General features: G+C 44.9%; 1 protein-coding gene across 4 annotated transcripts in view; it reads left to right on the forward strand.

The window, feature by feature from the left end:
- The window catches only part of PAPPA (pappalysin 1), a 269,392-nt gene that overhangs the window by 59,828 nt on the left and 190,732 nt on the right, over positions 1-18,832 (forward strand). For all 4 annotated transcript variants that reach the window (XM_082402204.1, XM_082402206.1, XM_082402207.1 and 1 more), the window contains exons 4-6: positions 711-1,004; positions 10,128-10,320; positions 16,950-17,071. In XM_082402204.1, coding sequence (XP_082258330.1) covers positions 711-1,004; positions 10,128-10,320; positions 16,950-17,071 — 609 coding nt within the window. The remainder of the gene's footprint in view (positions 1-710; positions 1,005-10,127; positions 10,321-16,949; positions 17,072-18,832) is intronic.

Below are 18,832 nucleotides of genomic sequence, written 5' to 3' on the forward strand. Positions count from 1 at the left end.
ACTTCACCTCTCTGTGAGTCAGTGCCGCTCTTACTGGGTTGTGAGATGATTCAGTGTGATTATACACATGAAACACTGAGCACAGGGCCTGAGGATACATAATGAATGCTCAAGAAACAGTGGCTATTTTGACCAGTGTTATAATGGTGAGCACGCCATGGTGCTGGACGTTATGAATATTCACTCTCAAAGGGTACAGAGCTGCAGAAATGGGATTCAGGGATGGCAGTTGACTTGCTCAACTTCACAGTTAGTGAAGGCAAAATGAGAACCGGAACCGAGGTGTCTGGCCATGAGGGCTTCATTGAAGCAAATGCGCGTAGAGTGTTTGTGAACCAGGGCGTGCCACGCTTCCTAAGAAGTTGCAGCAGAAATGTTGGCCAGCCCAGAAATCAGAGTCCTTGAATTCTAATTATGCCACTTCTTCTAAGTAGTTTGAAATCCCTTTGGTTAAGTTGCCTCACTTTTTTAGGCATCGGTGTTTTCAACTGAAAAGTGAAGGGATTGCACAAAATGACTTTTGAGACTTCTTCCTACTCAATCAGTGATTAACACCGCAAGTCGTAACAGCTCTCAGCAGTGGAGTCATAGGGTGGAGAAGCCTGCGGTTACTTTGGGCGGTACCCCACTGACCCTTGATTGGTTTGGGGATCCCCGCATCAGGAAGCAGAATGCCCAGTTTGCCTAATGCTCTGGCTTTCCCCTTGCAGGTGGCATTGTCTTGAATCCATCTTTCTATGGCATTCCTGGGCACACCCACACCATGATCCATGAGATCGGGCACAGCCTGGGCCTCTATCACATCTTCCGAGGCATCTCAGAAATCCAGTCTTGCAGTGACCCCTGCATGGAGACAGAGCCTTCCTTTGAGACCGGAGACCTCTGCAGTGACACCAACCCAGCCCCGAAACACAAGTTCTGCGGTGACCCGGGGCCAGGGAACGACACCTGTGGCTTTAATAGCTTCTTCAACACTCCTTACAACAACTTCATGAGCTATGCAGGTAAGGCCAACACTCTGCAGGGTGCACGGGGCTGGGTGTCACACGTGGCCTCTGGTCCTGGCTCAGAGAAGCCTCGAGCAAGCTGCTTGCCTTTTCTAAGATTTCTTCATCCCAACAATTCCTCATCCCAAATAATCAAGATAATATTCCTTCCGTGAGCACCTCGTGGATACAAGGAAGATGTTGTATCTGAGGGCTCCTCAGAAGGAAGCTCACCAGGACTGAAAGTAGGGAAACCTGCGTAGAAGGCCCAGCTCTGCCACAGGGTCACCTAATGCCTTGGGGTCTGTCACATGTCCTCTCTGGGTCCCGCTTTTCTCAAGAAAATGGAATCTTTGGAACTGACCTCCAAGGTTCCTCCTAGTTTTGCAGCTGTAATTTTCTAAGCTGGTGGTGGTTGAAACTTTATTTATTTATTTATTTGAAACTTTTTTTTTTTTTTAATAGGGCTTTGGGGAATCCTTTTTTATTTTTATTTTTTTAATTAATTAATTAATTTATTTATTTTTGGCTGTGTTGGGTCTTTGTTTCTGTGAGAGGGCTTTCTCCAGCTGTGGCAAGCAGGGACCACTCCTCATCACGGTGCGCGGGCCTCTCACCATCGCGGCCTCTCCCTGCGGAGCACAGGCTCCAGACGCGCAGGCTCAGCAACTGTGGCTCACGGGCTTTGTTGCTCCACGGCATGTGGGATCTTCCCAGACCAGGGCTCGAACCCGTGTCCCCTGCATTGGCAGGCAGACTCTCAACCACTGCGCCACCAGGGAAGCCCCTGAAACGTTTTTTAAAACACAGAACTCTCACATGCTCCTTTAGTGTTTTATTATAGAAAAAAATAGAACGCTTTTGGTTTTGCAAATATGAAATTATTACATAAGTTGGATGTGTTTTTCTCCTAACTGCATATATCCTTTCAAAGCCCTTTTCCATACCATTAGTAACAGCGTTAAAGACTCATTCTCTGGATTCTAGGATGCCCTGTACTTCCTTTTAGTATATATCAAGGCCACTTGAAGCCCTTATAACATCTTTGGCAAATTAGAAGAAGATATCCCTTCCTTAGCGCAGTCACAGCCCTCACTACTGGCCGCCTAACCATGAGCTTTTGGGTAAGGCAGCACCTGCAAAACTGCACATGGTAGCCCAGCATCCAATTCTATTGTAATATTCAACTTAAGTGTTTCTTTCCACAAACCAAAACAAGCGAGCTCTGTGAAGGCGAAGCTTGCCTCTAATACATGACTGTATTCTCAGTACCTAGCACAGGGCCTTGTGCTTTAAAAATGTTTGTTAAGAAGAAAGGGAGGAAGGAGGGAAGAAGGGAAAGAGAAAGGCAGGGAGGGAAGAAAATGAATAAATTCTCTAATAACAGGCATATAAAATTGATTCTTACCAATAACAATATTTCTACTTGTAAAAAAGCTTATTGTTCATAAAGGACTTTAATATACACCATCTTATTTAATTCTCACAAGAAACCTATGAGGTAGAAACTATCACCATTTCACAGGTGACAGACAGTACAATCCAGAGGCTGACTGAAGTCTTTGGCCCCAGGTCGCACATCTGACTCAAAGTATTTTTTTTTTTTTACAGTGGAATTGCTTAGTTAAATCTCTAATTTTATTTTATTTTTTTTAACATCTTTATTGGAGTATAATTGCTTTACATTGTTGTGTTAGTTGCTGCTGTATAACAAAGTGAATCAGCTATACGTATACATATATCCCCATATCCCCTCCCTCTTGCATCTCCCTCCCACCCTCCCTATCCCACCCCTCTAGGTGGTCACAGAGCACCGAGCTGATCTCCCTGTGCTATGCGGCTGCTTCCCACTAGCTATCTATTTTACATTTGGTAGTGTATATATGTCCATGCCACTCTCTCACTTTGTCCCAGCTTACACTTCCACCTCCCCGTGTCCTCAAGTCCATTCTCTAAGTCTGCGTCTTTATTCCTGTCCTGCCCCTAGGTTCTTCAGAACCACTTTTTTTTTTTTTTTTTTTTTTTTAGATTCCATATATATGTGTTAGCATACGGTATTTGTTTTTCTGTTTCTGACTTACTTCACTCTGTATGACAGACTCTAGGTCCATCCACCTCACTACAAAGAACTCAGTTTCGTTTCTTTTTTATGGCTGAGTAATATTCCATTGTATACGTGTGCCACGTCTTCTTTATCCATTCATCTGTCGATGGACACTTAGGTTGCTTCCATGTCCTGGCTATTGTTAAATAGAGTTGCAATGAACACTGTTGTACATGACTCTTTTTGAATTATGGTTTTCTCAGGGTATATGCCCAGTAGTGGGATTGCTGGGTCGTATGGTAGTTCTATTTTTAGTTTTTTGAGGAACCTCCATACTGTTCTCCATAGTGGCTGTATCAATTTACATTCCCACCAACAGTGCAAGAAGGTTCCCTTTTCTCCACACCCTCTCCAGCATTTATTGTTTGTAGATTTTTTTTTTAATTTTTAAATTTTATTTTATTTATATTTTTTATACAGCAGGTCCTTATTAGTCATCAATTTTATACACATCAGTGTATACGTGTCAATCCCAATCGCCCAATTCATCACAACACCACCCCCACCCCCGCTGCTTTCCCCCCTTGGTGTCCATACGTTTGTTCTCTACATCTGTGTCTCAATTTCTGCCCTGCAAACCAGTTCATCTGTACCATTTTTCTAGGTTCCACATATATGCGTTAATATACGATATTTGTTTTTCTCTTTCTGACTTACTTCACTCTGTATGACAGTCTCTAGATCCATCCACGTCTCAACAAATGACCCAATTTTGTTCCTTTTTATGGCTGAGTAATATTCCATTGTATATATGTTTGTAGATTTTTTGATGATGGCCATTCTGACCAGTGTGAGGTGATACCTCATTGTAGTTTTGATTTGCATTTCTCTAGTGGTTAGTGATGTTGAGCATCCTTTCATGTGTTTGTTGGCAGTCTGTATATCTTCTTTGGGGAAATGTCTATTTAGGTCTTCTGCCCATTTTTGGATTGGGTTGTTTGTTTTTTTAATATTGAGCTGCATGAGCTGCTTGTATATTTTGGTGACTCCAAGTATTTTTTTTTCTCATTTACTCTCATGCCTCTCTTCAAATGAGACATAGCTGATGGCTGAGTGGGATATTGAGCATTTTGGGTGGCTTTCAAGCTCTGTCCCACAGAGATGCTTCGGGGGGCTGCCCTGAGTGGCTGTGTGACTCTAGGCCTCCATCTCTGCTTGAACCAGGGGAGCCCCCTTCCAACAGTTTTCCGTTTCTGTTGGAGTTCTGCCTCAGATTGCATTTGAAGAGAGGATTTCCCTCCTGAAACCCAATGAATTCGATGATTGCCCGTGGGTCTTCCTGGTTTCCCATTTGGGCTGATGGCCTCTGGGGGCCTCTCCAGTTTAAGGTTCCTACAGTTCACACCTGAGGTCTCTTGAAGGGTCAGTGCCCACCCTTGGCACCATAAACGGTCCTTAGGTTTGGGTCTCTAAAAAAGACCCGGGTACTGGGTATTTCCTCAAAAGCAGATTCCTACTGGGCTCCCATTCCCAGCCAAGCCTGCATCTCACATCCGGTGCCCTGTCCTCTCACAGGGCCCTGCTTACGTTCCATTTCTATAGCACCTTTCCTTGGCCAGCTCAATGCACATGGAAAATAAACAATAACATGAATTTGGAAGTTTGCCGGCCTCTTAGGGGTCAGGAGCTGCCACTAGCTACCAGACCCCCATAAACTAAATCTTTTTTTGTTCCCCTTTGTACAGATCTAAAGGGTGATTGATTTAATGTTGTTTTTTTAAAGGAACCCCTCAGCTCAGTGACCCATTAACAGCAGAACTAATTCACTGAGCTACGATAACAAACTTACACCCGCAAAAGCATATTCAAGGCAACCACGAACTTTGAAATGTTTGTTTTCCTTAGGATCTCTGATAGATGAGGTGACAAAAGCAGCTGGATGAAATTCAAAATGCAGACCAGGATCGGGTTCTCAGGGCTGGGGAGAGCAATGCACAGGGGGTTTGCAGTCAAGGCAAGAGGGTGGAGACCTTGCCGGCTCAGCTGCTCCAAGTTCCCTCCTTCCTGGGTCCTCCAACTTTCTGCAAAGCTGTATGTGTTCTGTGTCTGTGCTGCCCTGTATGGTAGCCATTAGCCGCTTGTGGCTATTGAGCACTTGAAGCACGGCAAGTGAGACTGAGGAACTGAATTGTTAGTCCTAAGTAATTTTAATTAATTGAACGTGGCTGGTGGCAGGTCTACAGAAATTACTGAGTGCCTGTGGTGTGCCAGACACTGTAGGAAACACTTCTTAGGCTTGTCTCATTGAATCCTCAAAATAACCCAATGGAGTAAGTGCTATTACTCCCAAGTGCTATTGCACCCATTTTACAGATGGAGAAAGTGTGGCTTAGGGATCTTAAGTCACTTTCCCAGGGTCACACAGCAAAAACAAGGTATGCCTTCTATTGCAGAGCCTGCATTTAAGCAAGAATTATTTGGCTCCCTTTCTGATACTGGGGAAGTTTAAGAGAGTCCCAACTGCTCAGGTTAAGCAGGCACCAGGCAGGTGATGGGGCAAGCCAGGTCGAGCACCGGGTGAGTGCGGTCACGTTGAGCTGTTGGATAATCCCCAGGCAGATAGAAGGGCAGCAGCTCAGATTTTACTTCCTGAAGGTAATAGGCCATAGGGAGACAACCAAGAGGACCCTCCAGGCCTTGCCTCCTCAAGAGTGTGGAAACCAGGCCTTCCCCAGCCTTTGGGAGCAAGTGCCTTGCCACCGTTGTTCTGTGTGTCTCTTTTAATATGCACATACGTTTTGACCCAGCAGCCCCACCTCTAAGAAGTATATCCTAAGGAAATAAATCAGTTGATGTGTTTAAAGATTTAGTCCTAACAATGTTCTTAGCAATGTTTATTCTCCAAATATTAATTAGGCATTTACTGTCTACCAAGCATAGAAAAGAAGGGCTTTTATACGTGTGAAAAAATAGAAGCTTCCTACAAGTCCAAAGTGAATGGGTTGCTGAAGTAAATCCCAAGGTACCTATATGATAGAACATTATGTGACCACTGAAGATGCGTAGCAGAGGGTTGAGGGGCACAAAGCAGAGTAACATGGTGGTTCAGAGTGTGAAGTGTGGAGTGTGGGGACCAGCTTGAATCCTCCGTGCGCTAGCCTTTGACCTCAGGCAAGTTACTTCTCTCTGAGCCTGTTACTTCATCGATACCATGGAGGTTAGTCACCCTTACCTTGCATGACAGTAGGTGTGATGGTACAGGTGAAGGCTTTAGATCTGTCCTTGGTACTATAACTCGTGCTCAATAAGTGACGATTAGTAGGATTATTTGTTCACTGTTTAGCGTGAAAACAGCCCAGAGCCTAATGTCTAGTGTAAGACCTGGAATATATATCATATATCATCACAAGTATATATATGATGTTTGTGATGATAAGAATTACAGAAATTCACTGTAGATATTCACATCCATCTACACATACATATATGTGTATACTAGATATTAATTGTATTATCTCTAGGTAATGTTTATGGTAATGTTTATTTCTTTGCAGTATTCTTGGCACATTCCAAATGCTCTACAGTGAATATAATCACTTATTGCTGTTGCTATTATTATTGTTTTTAAAACAACAAAAAGGCAGAGACTTTTACAAAGGGCAACTCAGTTATTCACGCACTGGAAATGGTTAGCTTGTTAAATGCTTTCATCAGCTGTAGGAAGCAGTTAGCATCATGATTCCTTATTTAACAGCGGGTAGAAATGAGGCTGTCAGGGGTCAGCATTGTGCCCGAGGCTCCACAGGGAGTGGAGGCCCTGAACCTCCATGCTCTGTGCCCTTCCAGCTACGGATGGAAATTGTTCTTGAGAACAAAGTTTGATTAGAAAACTCAGGGCACAACTTCAACAGCATGGGGACTGGTGCAGACTTCCAGAATACTGAAACCCCCCCAAAGTCCTTTCTGCTTGGGGACAACGTGGGGACAGAAGAACAAGATGGGTTGGCTGGTCCTAGAGACCAGGATCAAGTGGCCACGGATATCAGGAGGGAAAGCCTGTGATGGCAGAAAGCTAAGAGGGGCTGACCCGAGACGTTAGCTAATTGAGGCAGAGCCTTTATGATAAACAGAGACCCTTACCTCACCCAAGATTCTGGTAGCAGTTCGGTCTCTAAGTGATCTACCCTGGGAGGGACATTTTCCGACTTCAGCTTTAAAGTTCAGATACAGTTCTGTTCTCCTACCAGGTTCTATCACCTATCCGTTTTTCAAACTTTTTTATTGACAGACATGGAAACGGCTAACGTTTAAGTTATAAAAGGAAAATACGCTTCTTTGGGGGAAGAAAAGCAAACAAATCAGAATGTAGAGAGGAAAAAAATTGCAGTTTTTCTTCTTCATTCATCTTGATAAATGCTTTATACGTTCCATCTCATGGAGCCCACACCACAACTCTAAGTAGTGGGGTTGATTTAAATGTCCCCAATTTACACACAAGGGACCTGAGTTTTAAAGTTACTTCCTTGTTTTGGGAAATGACTGATTAGAATTCTCTTCTGTGCATGTGCCTCAAGGTACAGAGTCAACCCCCTATTGACACATGGATGTGTTATTTCTAATATTTTTACTAGGTAAATGATGCTTCAAAAGACATCCTTGTACGTATGTTTTCCCTCGTGTTTGTTCATGAGTATCTATCTGTTGAATTCCTAAATGGGATGTTGTGAGATCAAAGAGAATGAATACTTTACATTCTGTTATTTGTTCCTGCTTCTAGTTTTCCAGCACTCACCCACCTCAGCGCATATGCATGCGCGCACACACACAGGCACTATTCCCGGTCCCGAGGCAGTGAGCATTCACTGAGCATTGGTCATACCTCTTGATGTTGCACTTTTCATAACCCTCAGCAGTGTTCTGACATAAGCACTCTCGTTATCTTCATCATCTCCACTTTACAGATGGGGAAACCGAAGCACTGAGGGCATAAAATCATTTGACTCTGGATTCCTGACTCCAGGTTCCTCATGCATGAATCTAACTACAGAACCCCTACTTCCTTTGCCATCATGTCCTTCTCCTGCCTGTAACCTATCCAGTGGCTTTTCCAAAGCTTTCAGGATGAAGTGCAAAGTTCATAGTAACAAAGGAAAATGCACCTGATGATCTAACCCTTCTTAGACCATCAAGTGCATTCGGACTCTATTCTCCAGGCAATGGGGACCCATAGAACGTTTGGTATCCAGGGGTTTACATGGGGGTATCTGGGCTTGAGAGTGATTTGTGTAACTAGTCACTCTTACAGTGTTTTCCAAAGGACACCCAATGTATGAAAGACTTCCCCAGGGTGCTGGAAAGGAGACTGTCAAAAATTGCTAAGGGGATCAGAGGCAGCTTCTGTGTATAACCTCCTTGTACCCCGTCCCTTCTCAAAGCTGGATTCTCAAGGTCATGTCCAACTGCCCAGCACCTGCCCAAAGTTATTTTCTGTTTGTTTGATAAGGGGAAGTGAGTTTATGCTGCGGGATTCCCAGTGGCGGGTTTGTTTTAAGATCTGGCGATCTCCGTGCTCCGCCGTCTGGGGCCCAGCTGCGGAAACCCTGACCAGGCAGACACGTCTGGGAAGGGGTGTTTTTGGAAACGAAGCCAAAACAGCGCCTTGCTCTGCCCCTGGGGCAGCTGAATAAAGCTGTTGGAGGGAGAGATGGGAGTCCAGCTTCTTCCTTGGGGTGGGGAGTTGGAGGCGGGTGTGGATAAGTCTCGGGTCGTGGCCTTCATTCCGCATCCTAGAAAAGAGAGACTAGAATTGAAGGTCGTTAGATCTAAAGACATTAAGAGATTGTATTCCAGCCCCCTCAGACTCAGGCTCAACTCCTGTTTATCAAGCACCTGCAGGATACTTTGCCCAGACAAGGTCTCGTGTACCCTCAGAAAGAAGTTCTCATATTGATTAGACACGTGGCCTTGGAGTCCAGACTGCCTGGGTTCGAATCTCAGATCTGCCCCTAGCTCTGTGCTCTTTAAAAAGCAGGTAGACCTCTCTCAGCCTCAATTTCCTCCTCTGTACCATGCAGAAATCACAGTATTTACTCCAAGACTAGGGGGAGGGTTATATGTGTCCGCAGCACAATGCCCCACGCCTGGGAGTTTCCCGGTGATAGCACCGTGCAGGCGACGTCATTGTCTTGTATCCCCGCCGTGGACACTGAGCCTGGACTGCTTCTGCGTCTGCCTGACTCCTGGCCTGTGCCTGCTGCATAGGACACATCGGCTCTGCAGGCCTGAGCCCCCCCTCCCGCCCTGCCTCAGCTTGCTTTCTCAGTCTTAGCTGTGCAACCTGGTTGACCTCCAGAAACCTCTCCGGTGCATCCGCCTTCCTCAACATGCCGACTCCTCTTCATCAGTAGTCAGCGTCACAGACCTGAACAGCCTTATAACCACCTTGACCCACACAGCGAACTGACCTTCACTCTATAACTAGGCAGGTAGCTCCTTGAGGGCAGGAATGTTTTACGTTTCCTTGGCCCTTGGCTTAGAGCAGAGACTATGGAATCGATGCTCAGAAAGCTTGTTTGAAGGCCAGTATCACTGCATCAGTAAATAGCACAATTAATGAATGAGTGGATGAATGAATGTGAAGGCGTGAGTGAAGGAACAAGTGAGTGCGTAAAAGAAGGAGTGAGTGGGTGAATGAGTGAATACACAAGAAAATGAGTGGATGAGTGAGAGAGGTTGAATGATTGGTGGGGGAGGGAGCGGATAAGGGAATGTGTGACTTACTGACCAGTGGATTCGGGCCCCGTGGAAAGCAGCTTGTCTTGCCCTTGTCCTTATCCATGACCTCCCTCTCCAGGCTCAGACGTGCCTTTTCAGTTCTGTCCTCCCTCCCCTTCCTCCTGTTCCCTCTCACCTGTCTCCAGAAGTGATGACTGCACTAATTTGTTCACAGACCATTAACTCCTGAGCACTAGAAGAGGCCAGCTCTGAGTTGGCAAGGGCTGGGGTGCTGGCTCCCGGTCCACCGGGAGACATCATCATTCTCTTGCCTGCCCGCCCGTTGCAGCGAGGTTCTTATCTCTCCCTCTGCCCGCTTGCAGATGACGACTGCACTGACTCCTTCACGCCCAATCAAGTCGCCAGAATGCACTGTTACCTGGACCTGGTGTACCAGAGCTGGCAGCCCTCCAGGAAGCCGGCGCCTGTCGCCCTTGCCCCCCAGATCGTGGGCCACACGACCGACTCCGTGATGCTGGAGTGGTTCCCGCCCATCGACGGCCACTTCTTTGAAAGGTGAGTGTGGCCTGTGAAGTGTTGATGCCCCTCTCTCTCTCTCCTGCCAAGAAGAGGGAAACTTGGAAGGGAAGCAGCCTTGGAGAGGGATTTCACTGTGGTTTTTGTTCTTGATCTTGTTTAACGAGTGCCCGCAACGACTAACACAGTGACTGGTCCATAGAGGCACGATGTAGATTCGGGGGTCAGGGAATACATGAATGGTTGCTAACAGAAATTAATGAGTAATGATGCATATTTTAAGTGGTGAATATTTAGCTTCATTTTATTATTAAAAACATGGAAACCCTCTGTCACCAGAACCTCCTCTGGGATGGAGGTACTGGTCTCATCTCCGTGAGCTCGGGAGTTGAAGTTGCCTCTGGTTAATGGGCTAAACACCTTCCTATACGTATAGTATATGAAGGGTACATTATACATGAATACACAGGCATATATATACATATATATATATAATTTATTTTTTTAAGGCTTTTAGCTTTCTCTTGAATCAGCATTAAGCTGAGCAGGGCTCAACACTGATTTTTTTTTTTGGCTGTGTTGGGTCTTCGTTGCTGCGTGGGCTTTCCCTAACTGCGGCAAGCAGGGGCTACTGTTCGTTGCGGTGTGCAGGCTTCTCATTGCGGTGGCTTCTCTTGTTGTGGAGCATGGGCTGTAGGCGCAGGGGCTTCAGTAGTTGTGGCACGCGGGCTCGGTAGTTGTGTCTCACGGGCTCTAGAGCGCAGGCTCAGTAGTTGTGGCACACGGGCTTAGTTGCTCCACGGCATGTGGGATCTTCCTGGACCAGGGCTCGAACCCGTGTCTCCTGCATTGGCAGGCGGATTCTTAACCACTGCGCCACCAGGGAAGTCCCACATATATTTTTGTATAATTAGAATCTGTGCCTATGCCTAGTGTTGTTTTATAGAACTGAAGGTAGAATTTTTAGATCAGAGGATGATAAACTGAGACACAGGATACCTCAGTTCAGCTCCTGTCTGCCACTCACTAGCGGTATGGCCTTGGGCAGGTCACTTTCCCTCCCTGAGTCTTATTCTCCGCTGAAAAGTGGGTCTAATGATGCCTGCATGGCCTGAAGGTGGAAACCTGAATCAAACGGTTTCTTGTGCTGCCTTTCAGCATCAGGACTCCCTGAGGATCTCAAGCTTTAGGGGACTTTAAAGGGTCATGAAACGTACTACGATGTTGACCTCTATTTTGGTTGGAACTTGGCTATAATTTAGGGTAGATTAGTATATTGCCCCCCTTCCAGCCCTTCTTGGGGATGTTTTATCCAATAATGATGATACAACACTGATGATGGTGGAAATAATAACCAGCTAATGATTAATTATTACTCTATGGTTGTGGTTGTCACCGTTTATCGAGTGCTTACTCTGCACTGGATTCTGTACTACATGCTTTCTATACAGTCTCATTTAATCTTTCCAGTAATTCTATAAAAGGGGAATCAACTTCTGCATTTGCCAGATGAGGCAGGGACTGGCGCACAAAGAGGTGGAGAGATTTGACCAAAAGCCCATTGCAGGTGGTGGGAGCTGGGCTTCGACTCACATTTTGCGGTGTCTTATCTTAGGCTCTCATGTTCTTTCATTAAGTCTTTCCAAACCTTGAATTATGAAGGAGGTGTTATACCCCTCCCCTCAAAAAAGGCCACAAAATGTGGCAAGGAGCTCTCACAAGTATGGGTGTATACGTGTGTGTGTGCGTGTGCATGTGTGTGTGTAAAAAACATACTAGATCATGGCATCACATTAAATTCGGGCTCCAATTTTCCACACTACTATCAGTCCCTGAATCTAGAACCTTCATTTGACAGCTGGATGGATGTGATCACGGGGAAAGGAAATGCACTCCCTAGGCCCTCTGTAGAAACCCCCCTTCCTCTTCCCCAGCCATCCTCACTGGGAGCTTAGAGCTGGGGTTGGGAAACCTCATGTGACACTTCAGAGCAGGCTTTCCAGCAGCCCGTAGATTTATTTATTTTTTCTGTGGCAATGAGGAGTATCAGACTTTTGGTCAAGGCTTGGCCTCGATTCCACTTAAAAATGGAAGTTTTGTAAATGAAGCTTCCTGTGTATGTATTCAATTTGTATTTCATAAAGCGGCTATTGTCCATTAAATAAATACCATCTGATTGTTGGAAACCTATTGGAGGGTTAATTGTTGTGTAATGAGATATGTCTCTATTACATAGTGCCCTCAGCTTCAATCAATATGTTTTTAATAACCTATAGTCAGTTGGTACTTGAGGCTCATACAATAGCTATTCTGTTCAGTCTAAGATTTCACAGCGGAGTTATCATATGTTAAATTCAAACTGACATTTTAGAAACATGTCTAATTAGGGTTAACAGCTATGTAGACCATAGTCTATGGCTAAAGGAAGTAGGTCAACAAGTTCAATAAATCGTTGTAAAGGAATGGAACTATCACTCTCCCGTACACACGGAGTTCATACTGGTGGAAATTGGCTTAGTACAAAGTGCACGAGCTTTGATGTCAAGCTGTCTGTGTTACAGTCTCAGCTTCACCACTCCCAGCCTGTGGGACCTTGGGCAAGTCATCTCCCTTCTCTGATCCTCTCTGGCCCTCTGAGTCCTGTTCCATAAAAGGTGCTAACATGCTCACTGCACCTGGCTTTTGTGGGGAATTCAACAAGATGACCTCTGTGCTGTGCCTAGCGCACACGCTCTGTGTTCAGGAAATACAAGCTCCCTTCTTGTACAGTTTTCCAGAGCTGTTGAGCTACTTGAAAAGTTCTCTTTCCCTGCAAAATCTCTGGTGTTTTCCACTACATTCATCAATGCCAACCTCTCGCCCCTGGCCATCCTCATGTCCTCCTGCTGTTCCTCACATCTGTGGTCTAAGAGAATACAAGGGTTTTCCTTAAAAAAACATATTCAGGTCCTCCCACAGCCTGTGTCCTCACACATGGGCAACTGAATAAATAATTCAAGGCCACCCCTGGCTTTTTTAACTCCTTTATTTTCATCTGTCTTGCAAACATGTGTTGACTAGATGGTTGCGTTTTTCTGAACAGTGGGCTGTGGTGTATTGGAAAGAATGCTGGACTGGAGACCAAGAGACCTGGGTCTGAAGTCTTTGCAGCCTCATCCATTTCTTCTTCCTTTTCAGCCTCACTTTTCTGATCTGTAAGCTCAAGGGGATCTAGCCTTTCTCAACCAAGGTTCCTTTTCCAAATCTCAGAACACAGAAAATGACTTGAGTAACTGTTTTCTCAGTTCTCCTAAGGATGGTACATAACTAGTACCATTTTAGATGCATAGGAGAGAGGTTAATTCATTATGTACAGTGGATGCCTTAGAGAAGCACTGTTCAATAGAGCATTCTGCAGTGTCCAATATGGTAGCCACTTAGTCAACTGTGGCTGTGGAGCAATTGAAACGTGACAAGTTTAAATGAGGAACTGAAGTGAATTCTACATTTATTTAATTTTAATTCATTTAAATTTAAATAGCCACATGTAATTAGGGGCTGCTGTATTAGATAGCACAGATTTGGAGCTTTAAACTTTGATTCTCATGGAACCTGGGTAAGAAAGATGATCTCTTCCAGTGTTAGCATCCTGTATTTCTATGATTTCAGTGTGTGCGTGTGTGTGTGTGTGTGTGTGTGTGTGTGAGTGTGTGTGTGTGTGTCTGTGTCTGTGTAGATACAGGTGCCCATTAAAATCAAAGAAATGCCAAAGATTAGAAACACATATTGTACACTCCCTGAATGTGTGTAGGATCCTGCCTGATTTTGGTAAAGCCCATTTTGACTCTATGACTTTCTGAGCTATGATTTTGGTGTGGTTACTTTGTACTCGTGATTCTCAGTTTCCTTAACTATAAAATGGGAACATCACCCACCATACTCAGGATCACCCACCTTTGCTTTTTAGTTACTGACTTTGCTCTTACTTGTGCCCAATTTATTCTTCCTTCATCATTCAGACTGATCATTTTAAAATGTGAATTAGGTCACGTCACCCATGTGTTATAACCCTCCAGTGGTTTCCCATTACTTTAATGTGTAATCTAACACGTAGTCTGCAGCACATTCCATGATCTGGCCCTTGCCTCTCACTGCTCTTTCCTTCGTCTGTGACTCTTGCCACTCAGGTTTCTTTAAGGACCCCTATGGACCAAGCCCTTTTTTCTTGCATAGGTCCTTTACATACCTTTAGACTGAACCTGGAATGCTTTACTCCCACTCTTTGTGTCATTCTTCACCATACCTTGACTAAGATCTTCTATGATTATGCCAATCTAAATAAGCCCAGCACGCTCCACCCCATTATTCTCTCCTACATCATCTATCAACTTTCCTTCTAGAAATGATGAATCTGTACTTTTATATCTATTTATCTGTTTGTTTAGAGACCGTTGCCTCTGCTGGATGGAAAGCTCTTATGAGGGCAGGTACCACACCAAATGTACTCACCCTTGGATGGCTAATGGCTGGTAGTTGTACAGTGCTAACAACCAGAGGCTGTTCAATGAGTATCCACTGAATGAATAGATGAAATATTGAATGAACACATGAACCAGTGATTGAACATGAGGGAATGCACTTGGTAGAGCTCTGTGTAAATTAGGCACATTTACTGTCAGGTGGATGATGGCTTATTCACTCATCAAAGTATTTATTGGGAACCTACACTGTGTCAAGAACTCAGTGAAGTGCAGGTGACTATATGTGTATCATCTAAAACAAAGCATCTAAAGAAGTAGGAAGGCTCAATTACCATTAAGATCGGTGTGACTCCCGATTCCATACAAGGATGTTTGTAATCTCACTGTCGTCATAAAGCCAGTCCTGTGACTCTGAGTTGCTATGCATGGATTGTGGTCATTGTAATGGAACCAGAGTGGTGCTGAGCGCCTCTCTCTCCACTCCTCATCCCCTGCCTGCAAGCATATCTGTATAATCATCATTATTGCTAGTCCGGGAGTACCTTATACATACTGAAAATATATAGAAAGTTCAGAAAACCAGAAGGAATAAAAGTAGGGAGGGAGGAATCATCCTGTGTTCTATCACCTAGAAATTACTGCTGATCATATTTTGTTGCATTAAGATTATTAGAAGAGCATTGAGATGCTGCTATAGATACGGTTTTGAATATGACTCTTTCACTTAACATGATAGCTAATGCCTTTTTCCATAAAATTTAGTAATCTTTATAATTATTTTTTATAAAAACTGCTTACCATTCCATTGAGCAGATTAACCTTAGGCTATTTAATCATTCTCCTATCACTGAATATTAGTGTGCTTATAACATTTCTACCTATGTATGTTTTCATATTTACAGTGATAAAGCTGAGGATGCAGAATCTGCAATTTGAGGGTCTAGACTAGGTGAATCATGGGTCTTAGCAACATATTGGAGTGACTGGTATTTATCCATCCATACATACATACATACGTTAAACTACATATGTTGACCACCATGTAAGCAGATAAGCAGGGACATGAAGTGTTCAGATTTAGGTTTGGGGCTGAGCTCCCTGGCAGCTGGGTGGAGGAGGAGTAAGGACCACCAGCAGACTGTGATGTTGACAAGCATGTGAGCCTAGGGTCTACGGAGGTTCCCTATGAAGCAAAAGCCCTAAGGCTTGAGATAGGGTTCCTCCGTTGTATCTTTCAGGTAGCCAAAGTATAGTGATTCTTCTAGGAAAGAGGTATTGGAAGGACCATTGCATTTTGAGAAATAATGGGTTGGGCTATGACATTTCTTGACATTTTCCCTTTCCAGTCCCTCTGTAGGAGTTGCTCAGATTTACAGAGTTTTGGGCTCGCTCACCCTCGTACATGAGGAAAGGGCTTATCCCCCTCCCTTCCCAGCAACTGTCTCCTAAACAGGAGCCAAGTCTGGAGAACAAGTAGGATCCCAGAGGCTGTTGTGGCTAAAGGGAGATTGAATCCAGACACATAAGACACTAGATGATAGGGAAAGCCACCGTAATATTCTACTTCTGGGGCTGGGCTGGTCCCATTGAGGGATTGGCTTGCCCCTTGGAAAGCTGCTAAAATGAATTAGATGGCATGGTTAGGAAACCGTTTTTGACTGTAAAATCAAAGAGTGACTCATCCAGCCCCAGAATGTCAGGGCTAGAAGATTCTTTAGGCATCATCTAGTTCAGCCCACTCATTTTCAGGTGAAGGAACTGAACCACGCCTTCTTCCTATTTAATACCTAGGATACTGGATGGTTCCTGCATATGGTAGGTACCTGACAGATATTGTTAAAAGAATAAAATTTGAGGTCCAATGGGGCAAAAGATTTTCTCACAACCACACATCAAATCTTCAAGGGAACTTTAAATGATTGATGAAATGAAGATTAGTGCAGGTAGTAGGTTGATTCTGTTGATTCTGGGCTGCTTAGAATTAAAGTGTATCCCCCATCAGAACAGAAGCCACTTAGGCCCAAACAAGGCCCTCGTGGGCAATGGGGAAGAATTTCACTCATCGTCATATTCTGGAAGCTCTGGGAAAGATAGGGAAGATCGGAGAACATAGATTGGTTGTAACCTCCGCCTTGGGCTTAGTCAAGCCAGGGACTGATTCAACTGTTCCTAAGTCGGTGCATTTTCCTTCTTTCCTTGGCCTCCTAGAGAATTGGGATCAGCATGTGACCTTTGCCTGGAAGGGAGAATCCTGGTGCAGTATGCCTTCAACGCCTCCTCCCCGATGCCCTGTGGCCCATCAGGACACTGGAGTCCTCGGGAAGCAGAAGGTAAGCCAGCCTGGAAGCTCTTTTGCTGGTTGGGTACGCAAAGAACACTTCCGAGGTAGTTGGAGTTTTATGATTTTAACGGTCTTTTTCATGTGCTGTCTCATTTGATCTGAAGATTGCCCTACAAGGCCAGTAATTTTTTTTTTTTTGTCTTTTTTTTTTTTGCTCAGCTTTATTGAGGTATAATTGACATATAACACTGTGTAAGTTTAAGGAGTACAATGTGATGACTTGATACATGTATGTGTTTCAAAATCACCACAGTAAGGTTAGTTAACACATCTGTCACCTCACACTTCTGTTTTTTTTTTTCTTGGTGAGAACATTTAAGATTTCCTCTCTAAGCAATTTTCAATACAGTATTGTTAACTACAGTCACCATGCTGTATATTAGAACTCCAGAATTTGTTCATTGTATAACTAGGAGTTTGTACCCTTTCCCCTACATCAAGGCCAGTATTCATGCATTTGTTCAACACGAGTCTTTTGAGCACCTGCACTGTCCTAAGCATGTCATGCCTCTTTACATATGAAGAAACAAATTCCCTGAGGTATTCAGTAAGTGCCCAAGGCCACACACCTGATAAGACACAGTATGTGTATGTTTATATATGCCCCAGACCCTGACAGCCTGGGAGGGCATAAATAAACAAGGTCACATTAGAATCAATACACATCACTAGCCTTTGATTCTCCTACAGTTACTTCTGGGGTACCCAGGGGCTTCTTACATGTGTCACAACTCTTCCTCTCGGTTTCCTTCCATGAAACCGCCTTTTCAGGATCCATTTATCCGCAAGGCGCTAGAAGGAAGCACCTCATGACTGCCACGGTTGTGGCTCCACCCATGACCAGACCTTCCCCGCACAGGGACGTCTCCCAGGCCTCCCCAGGAGCCAACAATCTCTGTGCCACCTTACAGTACAGCTCACTGCCCCTCCGTCTTCTAGAGAAATTAAGACACTGCCTTTCACCCAATGCTTTGTTGCACTGTCGCTTGACCCTGAAGGAAGAGAGCTTGCAAGTTAGAGAGTCTCATGGAAAATTGCCTATTCCGTTTCCTCCTGCAGTGTCTCTTTCTTGGGGGCACAGGTCTAGCCCCTGAAGCCAGGCTGGCGGAGATCCCGCATTCTCCTCTCAGTCCTCCGTCTCGCCCTCCGTTGCCTTCAGAGACTTCCACGTAGAAGCCCCCTCTCTGTCCTTCATTCTGCTCTGCAGGTCGGCTCCTGGCAGCTGTCTTTGGGTGGGGACCCCAGTCCACCAGAGGGAGCAGAATCTGTCTCTTCACTGAGGTTCAGTGAGAACTCCCCCGTCTCCCTTTATATTTTTAGAAAGAAGCTTGAAAAAGAAAAAGCCAGAGATAGAATAAAGCAAGGGAGAGGGATCAGAGAGGAAAGTGAGGGAGAAAAATGACAGCGCTGTTCTCTGTTATCTTCTAAAATAGCTTAAAATAAAAATGAGAGTCGAACTGGGGAACTCTAAACAAATTCATCCGGAATGTAAAGCCAGAGGGGTGCCTGGGAGAAACCCTTAGCTCAGCCTCACAGAACCACAGGCTGTCAGACGCGGAAGGGACGCCTGGGGTCATCCAGCCCCAGGTCCCACCCCGGGCAGGAATCCCCTTTGTGCCCTCCCTCACCGAGGCTCTCCCGGCACCAGCTCGTGTATTTCCTTGGCCTTCCCGTTCTAGCTCCATCTGTTAGAAAGTTCTTCCCAAAATCTGCAGTGGTAACTTTTTCACCCAAACCGAACCCACGTTGG

This window comes from Balaenoptera borealis (genome assembly GCF_965194805.1).
Source record: "Balaenoptera borealis genome assembly, chromosome: 8".
NCBI classification, from domain to species: Eukaryota; Metazoa; Chordata; class Mammalia; order Artiodactyla; family Balaenopteridae; genus Balaenoptera; species Balaenoptera borealis.